This window comes from Cydia pomonella, unplaced genomic scaffold (assembly GCF_033807575.1).
Source record: "Cydia pomonella isolate Wapato2018A unplaced genomic scaffold, ilCydPomo1 PGA_scaffold_183, whole genome shotgun sequence".
Lineage (NCBI taxonomy): Eukaryota > Metazoa > Arthropoda > Insecta > Lepidoptera > Tortricidae > Cydia > Cydia pomonella.
In genome coordinates, this window is record NW_026907824.1 from 733,755 (window position 1) to 751,775 (window position 18,021).

At 34.5% G+C, this 18,021-nt stretch overlaps 1 protein-coding gene across 1 annotated transcript in view; it reads right to left on the reverse strand.

Moving 5' to 3' along the window:
• LOC133533623 (uncharacterized) overlaps positions 1 to 13,712 on the reverse strand; it is a 49,302-nt gene extending 35,590 nt beyond the window's left edge. Inside the window, exons 1-7 of the mRNA XM_061872634.1 lie at positions 13,250 to 13,712; positions 10,392 to 10,496; positions 7,510 to 7,697; positions 5,468 to 5,800; positions 4,800 to 5,007; positions 4,187 to 4,360; positions 587 to 709 (exon numbers count right to left, since the gene is read on the reverse strand). Of these exons, the coding sequence (XP_061728618.1) occupies positions 587 to 709; positions 4,187 to 4,360; positions 4,800 to 5,007; positions 5,468 to 5,800; positions 7,510 to 7,697; positions 10,392 to 10,496; positions 13,250 to 13,313 (1,195 nt within the window). The 5' untranslated portion in view covers positions 13,314 to 13,712. The remainder of the gene's footprint in view (positions 1 to 586; positions 710 to 4,186; positions 4,361 to 4,799; positions 5,008 to 5,467; positions 5,801 to 7,509; positions 7,698 to 10,391; positions 10,497 to 13,249) is intronic.
• Between the last annotated feature and the right edge of the window lie 4,309 nt (positions 13,713 to 18,021).

Below are 18,021 nucleotides of genomic sequence, written 5' to 3' on the forward strand. Positions count from 1 at the left end.
CCTCTGCTTTAAGACTCGACTGTGCTTTTCACTAATATAAATAAGTCGAAACTCGAGTTCTCTTCAACTTGAAAAGAGATTGTAAAATCCTACTTGAATAAATTACTTTTTACTTTTTTTTTACTTATTAGAGACCCGAGTCTTCTGTAGACACGTCAGTAATTTTCAGAGAATTTTAGTATTTTATAACAATATGCATTGTTTTCATGTAAAATTCATGGGTTAAGGACAACATACAATAACGCTTATATTATTTACTGCTATTTATATTTATACCTACAAAGATGTTGACAAAGTTTTTATTCGGAGGCTCGAGTTCTTATCAGTTGCGCTTAAAAAAGACTTAATGAGAAGACTCGACTCGTGACTTTAAAGACTGAAATTTTATTTGCACAATCTCGTAAAAACTTTGAGTTCTTCAAATTTAAACTCAAAAGACTCGTCGTCTTATTAACACTAAAGATAATAATATGTACTTATATTAGAGACTTTTTATTATAGCGATACAGATTTTTCGCAATCATTTTAACATAAAACAATGCAAATGGGACTTTCACGAGCTGGCACTGCCATTTTTACTTATTACCTTCTACAGTCACAGTCACATCAGATCCTTGGTATCCTTGACTTAAAACTAGTGGCGTTAACTGCAGAGTATTGTCCACGATCTCTCCCTCGTAATGAGGACGTTCAAATTCCAGGTGCTCAACTGAAAATTAAGGTTAGGGCTATTAATCAAAGCTGTTGAAAGCTGACTTAAGTCAAGAGGAAAAGGAACGGACGCTTCTCCAAACAAAGGTAGTCCCCTTTTCCTCTCTGGATATTGACATCATGAATAAATAAAAAATTACACAATTTGATGTAAATTAACCATAGTTATACCCCTATGTTTGATTTTTTTCTTTACTTGATTATTGTAAAGATTTCATAAAAATTTTAAATGCTCATAACTCTTGTAATGATTAGAAATTCGAAAAAAATCAAACTTATGCCGTAGCTGTATGTGATTGACGTATAACCAATTGTGTCAAAATATTTTCAATAATGCGAATATCCAGAGAGGAAAATGAGGACTACTTTTGTATGAAAAGGCGTTTTTGCGCGGGTCCTCCACTGTCGTCCTAAAAATATATACCCGGGGTCACCAATTAGTTTCTTCGCGGTCCTTTTCTACTTGAGTTTATTAAATTAGTAAAAAAATAATATAGGTCGGCGGTCCAGACCCGGACCGGGGTTCGAAATTTGGTGACCCCAGATATATAAAGCCTATTATCTAGGTGAAGGGGCTCTCGTCACAAAGTATAAGTTATTAGTGTCGTAATTGTTACAAAGACGATTTCCATTTCTTCGTCATTGTAGTAGATGGTGCCACCGTGCATAAGAAAAATCAATCACCGGTTAATTAAGCCATATTGTAAATTGTCTGAGTTCAAATAGATGGCATTACGGTATCAAGCAGAAGTAAAACCCGTTAAAAAATTTTAGGAAACATAGGTCTCATCGATGTGACGTCATCTATGACAATAATGAAAAAGCAACTTTTTTAGCGATGATCAGTTTTAATAAAAGCTCGTCTGCGTCAGCGATACAACAAAACCTCCTAACAACAATATGTTAACACATTTTTTCTGGAAAACAATTTACAGCACTCGTGATCACAAATTACGATGCGAACGTAGCAGAGCCAAAACACATATTTCGTCCTAACAAAATTACATAACTTGGCCTGGGAAGTTGAACCGCGTGGCCTCGAATGTAGTCATAAATTTATAACAATTGACAAAGTGGCAAAACCATTTGTACGGGCTTACTCGTCTCACTTTGTTCGTACATTGCTCTTTATATTGATCGTACAGTCGCAAAATTATCTTGAAAAAAAAACGAAAGATCCTATAATATATGAACGCTTTTACGGTTTCACAAGTAAGACTGTCAGGAGGCTTACCTCCAAAACTGAAATTCGAAAATTGCGGGCATCTTTCTCTTTTACTCTCACTAAGACGTAATTACAGTGACACAGAAAAATGCCCGTAATTGACGAACTTCGATTTTCGCGGTTATAGCCCAGTTGTTTTGGCGCGATTCGTACCATATATTGCACAACATAATATTGCAAGTGGCTGTACGTGTAGCCAAGTAAACATAATATTTTGAATGAAATCTGAATTTAAAAGGCTCCAGGTAAGCTATACCTCTATACACACAGCTAGACCTCTAACAGTATATCAGTTAATTATATGACAGTTTATTTTTACATGGAGTAGCTGACACGTAAAATGTTTGTAGATATTTTTTGGAAAGCTTCCATATTTTTTTTTAAGTAAGTAATAATAATACGGTAAAACATTAAGCTTAGAATAAAAATAAAAGTGGAAAAATTACTGTCTTAATAGCATCGTTCGCAGACGTTTCTGCTTGTTAAATATTAATTTACGGTAAAAACATTTATTTTATTTTATTAGGTACAACCATAAAAACCTTGAAGGAGCTTTCACAGGGGCCATCAGTGGAAGCGAGAGGTATTTATATGTATATTAATAATAGTTTCTAGCGACCAACCAGACAAGATCAATTGAAATTAGGATCGAATTTGTGTCGTTTCAAAATCGAACCAAGCAAAACCAATTCAACTAAAAATTATTTAAACTTATGTAGTAGGTCGCTGGTAGACGGGTTAAAGAACTAAACTACTAATTAACCTACTCAAATACTTAACTTTGTGTTGGAAATTTCATTTCCATATTATTTACTGCTCAATTCTACTTCTTAACTAAGTATTTACTTATTAAACAATTTGAATTAGTTCAAACGATTCCATGAAATTATAAGATTAAATGCAGAAACTTTCTGTCTTCATCATTAATCACAGATCACCTCAACTAGAGGTCATCATCTGCGGATTTCCATACAAAGGCGCTCCCGTATTGATTTGGTATTGGAGCCGCCATCACTTATTTCAGTAGCGTTGCGTTTTATAAAGATATATTAAGTAACAATTTAATAAATCTAAAGCAGAAAGACAGACTAAAACTACCCTTACTATTGGTATGCACGGCGTTTTGTACCTTGTACCTAAATTCTAAAGTTTCATAAAATGGGGTCCATCAGGTACTCATGTAAATTAAACACATCTCCAAAAAATTGGTTCTAGAATGAATATTATTAGCTGGTGTGAGTTACATAATAAGCAATGCTGCTTCAATGGTGACCTCTCATTCTTCTGTTACTATAAACAGTAAGTAGATATGATTAAATTGCAATGAAGGGTAATAACAAGAAGCGACTTTCACGTTTAAGACTATTTACAATATTATCATATAATTTATTCAGACGTACAGGGAGTACTTCAGCCATTAGCGCCTATTATAAAGATAAAGATAGTTTACAGTACATATGGTGCTACTTTACCGCACTAGTGCGAAAATTAGCATATTACGTTACTGTGTCGAACATTTAAAGGGCCATATGTACTGTAAAACTTTGTACGATACATGTGCGAATAAGTAATTCGCAACTCGTGTCGATTTAAAACACTCCATTCGGTCGTGTTTTAATTTATCGCCACTCGTTTCGAATTTCCTATTTTTCGCACTTGTATCGTAATGTACTATTATTATTCAAGTAGGCATATTACAATGCGCTTATGAACGTCAAATAAAGCTACACCGGTTCTAACCCTACACCTCTGACCCGAGAAGATTTAAATCCCCCCTCAATTGGAGGAGGGTATACCAATATGGACCGGCAAGAAACTCGGTGGGACACATATTTTCAAAACATTACATCTTATAATTAACATGCATTAAATAAGAAAAAATACAATTTAGATTACTATAGAAATCATGCAATAACATACATACAGTAGGTAGCTACTTTTCATTATAGAATTTGATAAAAAAAAATGTCATATTCATATCAATTCATACAAATACGTAGCTCCCTCAAAAATATATCGAATTCTTACAACGGGAAAAGAAAAATAAAATTAATAAAGAAATGAGAATATACATTATATAAATCTGACAGATTGCTATACCTACAAAAATATGTATTTATTTATTTATTATACCCTCTTGCGTACACCTGGGTTACGGCGTTTGACTCGATTTTCTACGGTAACAGAATTAGAAAAATGGTGGTTTCCCAAAAATAGGTGTAGGCGCTAATGGGTTAAAAGAGGTCTAACCTTCAGGTAGCTCTATGATGATGGTGGCGGATGCTCCGCTGGTGTACTCCCGAGAAGCATGTACCACTAAGTAAATCCGTCCTTCTTGCAACGCTGCTGCGGGTAGCGCATTTGTGACTGACAGAGTCACAAGATTGCCGTTGACGGTAATGGTGAAATGATCGGCAGCGTAATCTGTCAAAAATAAATATAAAATTCAATTAGGGTTATGAGTCAGCTTTTAGTAAGGGTTAAAATTCTCCACATGTCGGGATGCAAACAAAATAAAATACTTAGTAAAGTTTTAAATTGTTGTAACGAATATGTCAATAATTTGCTTGGTTACTTTTAAAAGCCATGATCAGATTCGGTGGTGCTAATTTAGCTATCTTATTTGGGGGTATCAAAGAACATTTTAAATTTTGTTACTATTTGGCGACTGCTTCCATATTTTAAACGTTAATAGAGATCAAATTAAAACGACCAACAAATAAGTTGAGAGACAAGCGTAAAAAAATCAACAACAAGCTAGTCTTTGTAACATTGTGGATAAGATTTAGTTTCCCTTGATATTTGCAAAGGTCTCTGCATGTCTGTGTAGAGTTAGCAGAACAATGTTAACAAGATATCATACCTCCTTCCAAACTGAACTGTACAAGTTCATCATAGCCTTGCTCCAACGTGATCGATTGTTCCACAGTAACTTGGTTGTTTTCGGTATAACTTGCTAAGTAGAACGCCTGACTGAAAATCGGCTCGAGGGGCAGCTCGAAATCGGAACTACCATGTATGGTAACTGTTGTGCTTCTTGTTATAGGAGGGTCTCCAGTTTGGTCAACGTCCTGTAAAAGTTTTTTAAAGCATGTAGATGTCGCTGCGGGCGCCTCTCAATGGCGTTGTACACACAGGTGCAAATGTAGATACGAACTTTCTGAGTGGAATTCACTCATAAAGTGTGAATATAATTTTAAAATGTATGCACTTTTGCAGCGCGCCATACGAGCACAAACTAGAGTAGAGTATTGAAAGATTTGTGGCGTATTCCCGATAGCGCAATAAATTGACTGGGAGCTGGGTTACATTAAGGGTTTGGGTTCAAGGACAGAGCAAATAAAATATGTTACCTATAGAACATTCGACACCGAGTATCATTAGTTGTCGGATTTAGCTTCGTTAGATCAATAAAATGCTATCAATTAACCATTAAAAGCATAACACATGCAAAAGTCTATTATTGAAGATGAAAAACCCTACTTAACCTAATTTCTTCATCAATCGATGCGATGTATGTTTGATACTCACCGTAGCACTGATTGTTAGAATAATCGGCTCAGGAATAGATCTTATAAACGCAGTGCTCTTCAATACGGCTTTAAACTCTTTAGCATCGGTCGAGGCCGCCTCGTCATACTCGATACCAATATACGGATTGTCCTCGATACTGAAATCGATTCTGTATGTAGTGAGATCGATATCTCTAACGATTATATCGCTGACGCAGTTGGTGATGAGGAAACCGGGCGGCACGGGCGTAGCGATGGTGAAATCGTATGCGGTGGTTTCTGATGCGACAGTGTCTGGCGTCTTCCACAGCGGTGGATTGTTGTTGTTGTCGTTTATTTCTATACGGATCGTCTGTCATACAATAAAAATATATTATTATTAATATCTAACTGGCCAAATAATGTATGTCTATAAACTGGGTCAAACACAGTCATTTTGGAAAAAAGGTTTTTTCTGTGGACAAAACAATAAAAGTTAATGACCCGGGTACATACATAGGTATCACGTTTTTTCTTATTTGAGTCTCAAATACTGAAAAATGTATTCCACGTAGAAATTTGCTTTTGATTCCCTTAACTTTTCGATGTCTACAGGAAAGACGTGAACGAGTTAAGCATAGAACAAAATGTGTATGACCCAAATACAGTCGTTGGGCGGTGATGAAACGATTGATTGAGATTTTATGATTTTTTTGAAAAAGATGATCTAGTCTACCGTAAGTTAAATCAAAAATGTCACAGCAGTTTTTAGTACAAACATTGCTCGTACTCGTATCTTAATCTATAGAGGATATGTTGCAGTCTGCTTCCTACCCTTTCCTTAATACTTAGGTACAGTCTCCTCTGAAAATATCGATACGGATCAAGTGCCAAAAATATGTATTCACTACCTTATTATGTGGGCAATAAGGTCGTGTATACATATTTTTGGCACTTTGTCCGTATCGATATTTTCAGACGTGACTGTACTAGAGATAACTAGATTGAAATATATCTCCTAAACTTATTTAAAATAATAGGAAATATGTTGGGCCAATACAGTACCATTCCCCAATCATTGATGAATATCAATTCTGATGATACGAAGGAAATCAAAATCATGCAATGTGCAGTCAGCATAAAGAGCTGCCTGGAGATTTCTAAAATTGCAAAATTATTACGTGGACAATATTTCGGAAAATTCTCAATTTGTTCTATAGAAAGTTTTCATTTCCAAAATGATTACATTAGATGGTTTATTTCATGAAAGACAATTACATAATACATTTGCATTGATGTCAAAAATAAGACATTTCTAGCATGATCGTTAAAACAAAATAAAAATAAAAATAATAAACATACTAATAAAATAAAATTATAGCTCCAATAAGGATTGTCAATACAATTAGAATAACAGTAGGTAGGTACATACTTACAAAATCCAAAATATAAATTTAAAATATCAAAACTAATACAAGAATAATAAAAATAAAAACGATAAATAAAAAGTCAATTAATCTCCAATAGGAACAGTCCGTTACATTGTTATATTTACATAGAGTAGGTATAAAATAACACAAATAATATCTCCCAATAAGAATCGTCAACATGCAATAATATAATAAACAATGAAATAGTATCTCCCAATAAGGATCGTCTGTATGGTAAACAAAATAATGTCAATAAAAAACAATAAGAATAAAACAATTTCTGAATCAAAATGTCATTTCCATGAACTCATTTACTGATACTGAGTACAGAGGGTTTTCCTACAAAAATGAGTTTCCTTTGTTTCGTGTGAAAATACCGAGTATATTTTCGCCTTTTTGAAAACTTTCCGCAACTTGCACATCTGATCTTCTGAGATTACACTCTATCTATGTACTATCATCTAACATACATACATATATACAAACGTCTCAAACTGAGAAACACCTTTTTTTGAAGGCGGTTACAAAACTTTTTCACCGTGTTTTGGACCATCTTGTAATAAATAAACACAGGTTATGTTACGCAACCAGGAAGTTTAAGGTTGCATAAAGAGGCAAAATTCCTTGCTTTGAAGCTCACTCGGATACTTACAAGAGGAGATGACGGAGTCTGTCCGTTCGTACATGTGAAGGCGTACGTCAAACTAATAAGGTCGGCGGTCTCGTGTTCCTCAAACAATCTGTATGCGTCGTTTGTACGAAGGACAAAGGCGGAATTTTCGATTGATGCAACGATGTAAGGACCTTGGTTAAGATCACTAGACGATGTGAGGGTGAAACCTGAAATAATTTTTCGATTATTTATGGTTTGCCGCGGGAATTGAAAATTAAGGCCGACTACGCTTGTCCGTAGCCAATAATAGTTCGAAAAGTGGAATCTTGAGCATTGTGAGGTACGAGATGCAAACAAACTGCTGCCTATAGATCAAAACTGTTTGGCACCGCCGTTAGGCTAGATATTCTATACAGGAAATCCGTCTAGCCGTTTGAACGATATTGACGGTTGCGATACAAAATCCCGTATACGATGCGGGAAAAGTTTACGCCGTGTGAACTAGCCTTAGTCTTTAGCCGTTTTGTCGTCTGAATAGTGTTTATTTTTAAGTTTATAATTATAATGTATGTTAGTCAATGAGGTATTTGTATTGGATGCATTGTGGTCTGATTACATTTTAAATTAATAAATAACAACTATAGAATAACACTAGACCCTACTCATAGTTTGGTTCTTGCCGGTGAGTAAGGTTGTAAGAGCTCAACGAGGGTGTGGAGAGTTAGGGTCGGCAACGCGCATGTAGTAGCAGTCTCCGTAGCCTAAGTACGCCTGCAACTCCAGAGGAGTTACATGCGCGTTGCCGACCCTAACACTCCGCACTCTCTTTGAGCACTGGCGACCTTACTCACCGGCAGGAACACAACACTATGAGTAGGGCTTACCATCAGGCGGGCCGTATGCTTGTTTGCCACCGACGTAGTATAAAACAAATAAAACAATTTTATAACTTAAACGACCTATCAGCTTTTTTATTATTCAATTCAATTCAATACATTTATTTCAGGTCAAATAGGCCCATATAGTTTGTTAGTAATTACATTATACTATATTAAATTACACATTTACATTAATTAGTCTTCCTACAACTAAGGTTAGTAAACACATGACATAACATACTATTTCTACATACAGTATATTGGCTTGCCTGTCAGTACATGCATCATATGGCAATGGTTCATGTACTGACAGTCAAACCTTGACGCAAATGCCCTCAGGATGATGTTAGAGCTGTCCCGCACCCTACGCGACAGGGATGTGCACCGCTTCCGCATTGTGGTGTAGAAACAGTCTACCCTAGCTTCAGCAAACATCCCCGATGCGCTGCAGTAGCGAGGCAGCCCCATCATCATCCTGAAGGCATTGTTGTACTGTACACGGAGAGCGTTGTACCGTTTCTGGGTATAAGAGATCCACAGGCTGCTCGTGTAAAAAGTTGTGCAAAAGGCTCTAAATAGAGTTACCTTAACTTCGGCAGAGCAACGAGCAAACCTGCGGGCCACCATATTTGCCCTAACAGACAACGCCCTCCGTTCTCGCTCTATATCGGCATCATCTTTCAAGTCAGAGGTTACCACATGGCCAAGATACTTAAAAGATTCTACCCTATCCAAAGGAGTACCATATAAGCGAATAGGCGGCACAGGTGGCAGGTGCTTACCTCTGACTTGAAAGACCATGCATTCGCTCTTTTTTACATTATATATTAGGCCATGGCTGCTAGCAAATTGCTCACAGATGCCAAGCAGCTGCCCAAGGCCACACGGAGAGGCACTCAACAGCACCATGTCGTCAGCGTAGCTTAAGTTGTTGAGACATACGTCATCAATGTGGCAGCCGACATGAGTGCTGCTGAGCTCCTCTATTAATGCATTTATATACAGGTTGCAGAGCTTGGGTGAGGAGACACCCCCTTATTATTTAGACTTTTATTTCCACTAGAACAAGATACATACATGCACGAATAATTATAAAAAGCATTTAAAACTATTTACGTTTTTCCTTAATCCTCATAATCTAATTAAATTATATTATTTTGTAATTATTGCGATTTTTTTATATATTAATAAAATTAAATATTGCGAAATAATTTATAACAATTTAAATTCTATTGGATGTCCTTTTATGGACATAGGCCTCCTCCATACTATGCCGTTGTTCCCGAGCTATCAGCTACCGTGGGAAAACAAACAAAATACGCGTCCAATTCCTTTGAAGAATTGTGGATAAAATTGACATTTGATTGAACTCAAAGAACAAGGAACGCTTTTTGGAGCTAGTGAGGTGTTAATCATTTTCCATTGACACGGAAATAACGAAACTAAAGGCCTGATGGATTCATCAAAGTGATTCGTGTGAGATGTGTGTGTGTCCATTTTTCAACACATTTCACCGCTGAGTTACGGTCGTAAGCGCTACGTCGTAGCCGATAACATGGGTTTCCCTGTCGGAGGTGGATTTTCATAGAAAATTTTGTAGCCACAGTAAATTTACTGTCATCTTTCGCTACATGATAAAAATTTTAAAACACCATTTGACTTTGATCCTTATTCTTTCACTGACATGTGTTAAATTTGTTAAATATCAAAAAGTGGCGCCATCTTACCGGGCATCGACTAAAGGTTATGGCGTCATAGCTCGAATACGCCATACCTTTGGCCTTGATTTATTCTCTCTCTAATCTCTAAAAGTTTAATCATGTGTCGAAAGATATCAGTAAATTTGCTGTGGTATTTTTACAAAGTTTTCTTTGACAATCCACCTCTATTTCAAATTTCTTTGCCGGTACGTAACGGAAATGTTTCGTAGAGGCAAAACGACAACGTGAATGATTTAAACATTTAGTTATAGAAATGATATTTTTTTACGTGTGCGCCGTAAGCCATATATTAATCCACTGTCAATTATAACTACAATCTCACCTCCAATATCGGTAACAGTTCGTTGTAAAACAATGCCGTCATGATAATCCTCGATGCGAACGGTGATCGGTAGCTGCCAAGTTGTGACACCTTCCATTGTGCAACCTGAAATTTATGAATACGTATTTGGTGAAATTTACCTAGTTTTTTTTTAATACCACATCGGCGGCTAACAAATAAATACAGTTGTTAATGTTTATTTAATCACCTGAGATACACTTTTACTATGGGACCAACCCCGAAATCGCGAAAAAAATGTTACTCTCCCATACAAAATGTCAAGGTCAGACAGCCAAAATGTATGAAACAGCCAATTTTTTTACGTGAATTCGGGGTTGGTCCCATAGTACAAGTTGCTTAGTATGACCTATATATGAAGATATAGGTAAATATTTGTAGGTGACTAAATAAACACCTTGTATGTATATGGCTCGCCTGATGATAAACGGTCGCCGCAGCCTGCGACCTGGTGCCAGCCCTGGGGGTGCCTGCAACTTCAGGGCTGTCACATATTATAAGCCATGCATAGTGAACGACCCTTTAAAAACATGTACACCCCTTTTTTGATGAACTCCATACTGTACCTTACTTTGCCAAGCTTGTAATATGACCAATGACCCACCACGCAATACTAATGGTTTAAGATACGTTGTAAGGAATATCTACTTTACTTTTTACTTCTATCTACTTTACTTTTTTTTTTGTTTCTTTAATCGTATGATATATCAAATGAAAGGTTACTTTATATATAATATAACTGTAATAGGTTTTCTTTTAAAAAAAGTTGGTCCAGTTTATGGTTGCCTAGATTTTATATACAAATCAATTTTATTAATCTAGGCATTTAGTAAAAACAAATCTGTCTGTACGCAATTTTACTATGCAACCTGTTTGCAATGTGTTTATGTGTCAATGTGTATTATCTATCATTTATTTCTTATCACAATAAATAACAGATGAAGGTAGATATTCCTTATTAACGTATCTCCTACTATAACATAAACTCATTCAATTATATGTGTAATAGTGAGCACTAGCAAGAATAGGCTACGATTTCTCTTATTTCACCAAGTAAAGGGTAACTTTACTAGGGCGATCGTCGAGTCAAGAGTCTTATAGCAGGAGCTTAGCTACTGTATTTACTTAACCCCTTACTGACCCCAGAAGACAAATACCAAGTCTTTAAGATTTAAGAGGTTTGCTATTTTAGCTTTGTAGCCTTTCACAGTGCCCAATACTCTACTTGATTTGTAGGCTTGTACCCTGAAAAAATAGATGCTTACCTTCATTGGGGTGCCGTTCAATTTTAATACAAACTTTTAGCATAATTTCATTTAACTACTATGGAAACTCATAATAAACATTATGTATAAAAACAAACCACAGAATGTTGTTTGTCATACTAATTAAATTACAGAATACTGTATAGCCATAAAAACATTCTTCATAACAATCCTCAGGAATAATTTTACTTCTAATAACATTCATTTCATATTATGATTAAAATGTAGAACTAAATTTTAATGAATTATCAGGTGGCATAATTTTCTATGACATATTAAATTATACAAAATCTACTCATTGAACTTTAAGGCTGGTTAGGTACGACGACGAGCGAAGCGAGGAGGAGTGTTAGGTAGAACTGTGACCATATGGACAGAAATGTATTTTTGCTCGTTCATTTTCACTAGGCGTTTATAACCTTCAATATTATGATATTAGTTTTGATGCATGAAAACCCTTCTGAATAATAAATTGTATAAAAAATAAACATTATGCTGGTTGCCTGTTATGAAAATACATTATTATGCTAGTTAATTATTATTACTTTCGACATTATGCAATTTGTTTTTATTTCACTTATTTTTATACCGAATCATCATTTCTGCAATTCAAAATTATGCAATTCAAATTATGCTAAATGAATATTCGCAAAAAGTTGTTATTAAAAACATTACACACCCCTTCATTGAATAACAATGAGCCTAAGAATTTGCTCCGAAAGCTATGAATTGTTCAAATAGTTACCCCACTGTTCAAATATTTCGGTTGTTATAGTAAACGCCAGGCAACCTTTGGGAATATTTATTTAGTCAATACTTACATTGGGTTAAGTACTAGGATTATATTACCGTAAAATGGGCCTACTTTGCTTCAAAATTTGCTGCGAAATTCGACAGTTTTATACTTTATATGTCTGTCCGACAGCTAAAAACTTCGAAGATGGCACCTTTTATTCGAAAATGAGGAAAAATACTACCTTCTTCTGAAAATATCCTCTTCCCGCAATACAGGTATGGTAATTAAATATTGGTTATTCAGCGTAGAATTCGAAATGTTTCTCAATACTTTTGTATACAATTTAATATTTCATCTAGATTACTGATTTTATTCTGCTTCCAATACTTTCCCGCCAGTAAACGTTACATTTTCGGAATGGTGCCGGCGCCCCCTAAATGCCAACGTATTCAACGACTATAATGAAAAACACAGAAGTCCATTTTAAATAAACTCAATTTACTTTAATTACTTATAGTTCGATGTAAAAATATTCATATTATCGTATAACATTTCAGTAATTGAACTATTTGTGTTTACATTCGTCTTAAAACTTATAAATCATAAGTTATGATAAGTATTATGTTGATTTACCAAGTATACCATCACTACGATCATATTGTCATATTAAAATGTGGTTGTGTTATAGTTTTTCTATATGAAAAAATATGTTGGAGCACAATTACCTAGTAGTAGAATAAAGTAGGCACATTAAAAGGTAAAAAAATAAAAATCAGTCGTTTAGCTTGTTACGGCCTCTTGTACTGATGCTATAAAATATAAATAAAATCAATACTTACCATTACTGCTATATATCGATGCCACAAGGCATCCGATGAATAAATAATTCATCCTAAATCCCATTTTGTTTGGATGACCATTATTTGGAAATCACTTTCAATAAAATTACACAAAACTTGCCACTCGTAGGTCGTAGGTAAAATACTGTTTAATTCATTGGTAATGATTATATAAATCTTTCACTTTTTTTGTATACAGTTTTATTAATTAAATAGGCACTATTTATTGCACAATATTAGCTCTTACAATATATCCTGTTTTGTTTTACGTCAACGTGTACAAAAATGTATATGGAACTAACTCCGTGTATGATAATCATTATTATCAATCGATTGATATCATTTAAGAGGAAGTTGAGCGATAGTAAAGTGATAACATTGGAAATGCGACAAATGTGATAATTAAGTATTTATTTTTGAATGATATGCGATAAAATCACACTTATGATATCGCATAATGGTTTTCGACGTAAGTAATGCTTTTTAGTGTACCTATTATAAAATACCAATATATATTCATATTATTTGATGGAACATTTATACAGGTGTATGGAATATATAAGAACAAACGAATAAATAGCCATTTCATACCTACCAGGCGATTCTCAATCAAAGCCATTTAAGTTGGTAAAATACCTACAAGTAGGTAGGTAAGGTAAGCACAGTCATCAATAAATAAATCATACATAACATAAAGGATTGGCTTTCTGCAGGTATATTGTAAATCTTCTGCGGCCGAAATGCTTAAAGCCCGTCAAACACGGTGCGATAATATACCAAAAGATATAGCAAGGCATCTTACGATATAGTTTACTTACCATTTGGCAGAGTCCACACACAAAGCGCTAATATATATTTTGGTATCTTACAGCAAGGCATCTTAAGATACCCTGCGATATACAGCTCGGTAATATACGATATATTTTGGCATCGTTGGCGTCTGTAGTGCTTAGCTATGCTATAAGATATCTGTCGGTTTCTGTCGGTATCTTATGGTATATTAATATATATTATCGCTCCGTCTGTGACGACCTTAAGGCAGAACAACAGTTCTATACATAAAGTCTTGTATTTTTGTCTGTCCCTTGTTATTGTACTGCAGAAAACTGTTTTTAATGCAGTATTCACCGTGAGATAGGTAGGTACTTAACTTAGGCATTACCCAAGTATGCTAGTTTTCACTCTATTTGTTTAGTTGTTTCTGGGACGAAATGAAACTACTGCAACTTATGACTTTTATAAAGAATACATTTCGGTATTTAAATACTAGATTCTTAACCAAAGGATAGAATTACGCCTTTCGAGGAAAGTAAAATATAAATAAGTTTTAAAGAAACATAAATTTTTATAGTATAGTATTTCTTGAGGGTACTTTCAATTGACAATTTAGGTAAAACTATCTTTATTTATGGACTGAAAAGTTAATTATTAGAAAGAAATTTTTACAACAAATCAATTTAAAACCAAATTATAATTAATTATCATAAAAAATGTTCTAGAGCATAAACGTATCACTTTCTGCATACTTCAGAACAGAACAGCAATGACCCACTTTCAGAGCATGACAAATGAAAAGGATTATAATAATCAGCCAGCATTAATTCATAAAGTATACCAGGCAACAAACCTCTTTCAATAATCTACTGGTAATAATCTCTTCAATACTGCATTTACATAGGTACCTAAAGATTATTCTAAAAATCACCCTTATTCCAAAATGAATCCTCTTTAAGTCATGAACAGAATAATATATAGTCATGAATAGAACGTTAATTTCAAAAGCAACAAATAAGTAGTTTTTAAAATATTTTGAAAAGTAAAAAAAAACTTTAAAGTGATATTTCACGAAAACTGTCAATAATTACAAAATAAAACTTGGAAGATTATTAACTACCATTACGACTAATATACATTATACATAGGAAATATTGATTGGATATTATGTTCAGGGGAATTTTTTGTTCCTTAACACGGTTATAGCCTTTAGTCTTTCGTTTTTTAGCCCTACATTTTTCAAGTTGAATTAAGACATTATTATATTAACAATTTTTTACGAAAATTCTTTGATAATTACGCGGTGTGACATACGTGATAGGAATTTAAAAGTCAATTAGCTTTGTTATTACTGATATCGGTGTAATTGATTTATGCAAACATGCCGCTTGATATGATACTATCAAAACCTTTATCTAAAGCAGCTTCTGCTGATAATGAATAAAGACTGTACTCAATGACCTCAGGTAATTTTAGGGGAAAAACCTTTATTGAAAAAATACTAAAATGTTGAATAAAATGCATAATAAAATTAATTATAACATTAACGCGTACAGATGTGACGACCCCATAACCTACTGCATGGTTCATTAGTGCAATCAGTCAACGCAGTGCAGCTTGTGGCGAGCTGTTGGGGAGTAGCAACCTCACGTACCCGAGGGTTCCTGGGGAGATCTGTCACCCGAAGGAGGGTGGGTGGTCCAGGATTCTCTGCCTCTGGCTTACTTTTAGCCAGCCGGCTCACAAGATTTCATCAAAATCGTTTGGGGAATGCGACCTCCAGAGAACGTCCGGACAATCAGAAATGGAGACCTTTGCTAACGCTCTGTCAAAAAACGGAACTAGTGGCTCTGTGAGCTATATACCTCGCAATTAACTTGAAAAATGTTATAAGAAAAAATAATCATTTTGTCGAGTCATTATCACGGCCAACTCACAATAGTCGTAAGTGCCATAAGGGCTCCTGATCGCATTTTTATCGCCTGTCACGTTCTAACAGATATGTAAGTGCGAAAGTGACAGGCATAGTGACAAATGATAAAAATGCAACCATGCTGCCACCGCTAGTCCTTCAGTTATTTATGTATATGAATTTGAATATTTCTTATTTATTTGCCTAAAGATTATAGGAAAATCTATAAAGAAGTGAAATGTGAGTCTTGTGGTTTTAAGATATACCTAATTTTATAATTTTAGGATACTTTTTGCTCATTGATATTTTACCTAAATACCTACCTACTCTTTGTACCTAAGATGGACTAATTACCTACCTAACATTTATACCTATGAACTGCTGTAAAAAGTAACGAAATAAACGTATTTGTATTTCCTTTTTGCTGCGCATGCGTATTTTGGATGGCATTCTTATATAAAACCTGCCACTTACTATTTTAATCATGTTTTGAATGTTGTCTGGGTTATAAATAAATTTAAACGAGGTAATAATTATTTCTGTACTAATTTCTACTGTACTAATTAATAAGTAATAATTTCTGCACTTTTCGACAAGGCTGATAAATGTATAGAATACTACGTGAAATTACGTATAGTATCATTTATTATATTATTAGTGAATATTCAAGGAAAATGTAACGGATAAAGCTTGGGCAAAAATATCTTCAAAAGCTAACTGGACAGGTAAGTAATACGATATAATATTTTTAAAGAAAATTAATTATAAACAATACTGCCAATGTCACGGAAGAGTATTAGGACACCATGATTTCAACTAATGAGATTTCACTTACAAAACAATTCGCTTACGCGACGGATCGTGTGCAGAACTCTTCGCGTCTTGTACTCGTTGCGTTTTTACGATACGTTTACGAGACGCCTACGCTTAGCTCCATGCGCTGAGGACCTTACTTACTTTCCTCTTTGTAAAAGAATCAGGGGTTATTACGTACAGCTACGGGGCCTACCATTTTCTAGACGATCACATCACTTTTATGGCCAATAAGTTTAAATTCAGGACAGAGATCAATAACAGCTAAGTTCGCTTTTAGGGTTCTTACGATTTGGGTTAACTATTGGAGTCCATGGGTTGTTGGGCTTTAATTATTTGGGGTAGCCGGTTATTTGAGTTGAGGAATAGTAGAGTTTTAGGCTATTAAATTTGGGGATGTTGGGCTGTGTTATTTTTAACCGTCATTACAGAGGACCTTTATAATTTGTCGTCATTTTAGTTTTTAATTTTGATGTAGCTAAATTATCGCTTATTTATTATAAAAGCAGCAAAATGATAACTATATGATAGCCATGATAAACTGTGCAATTATCTCGAGTAGGAGCATAATATATTATCAGACTAATTACCAAAATCAAATTAACATTCAAATTAAGTATGTAAGCTACCGTAAAACTCATATAGTACGTGTCATCTACGATGACGCTCAAATTTGTCAAATAATAACCTTTAATAACGTAACAAGACAAGTAAAGGTACGCGCCGTCGTGAATGACACGATCTAAAGATTTATACCAAAAACTCTTAAAAACTACGGTCCAAAATTAGCAGTGTTACATAGTTACACAAGGAAAAAAAACAGAATAAATAAATAATTATATTGGATTGATAGAAATACATTTTTAATTCATTTTATTAGGATGATTTAATTTAATTTAATTTTAAGACTAATTGTTTTCCAGACAATCATTTGGATGTTTATTGGATGACTTTTTTATTTTTGTATTTCCTTGCCCTGTCTAATACAACTCATTTCTACGTTATAATTTATTTAAATAACGTATGAAACCTATATTTATACATTTTGTCATGAATTTCAAAACTCCAAACCCTCGTAGGTATGTACTCGCCAAATAAGGGTTATCAAACCGACACTGTAGCTTCTTGTAATACGTATATAAACAGGTTAGAAACAAAAATCGTTATAGGCTTTGAAACAAACAAGGCCATATAGTTTATCGCCTGTAAACAGCCTGTATTTTACAGCCACAGTGCTAAATAAAATAACATATAAGTAGTCTTAAGCCATCTT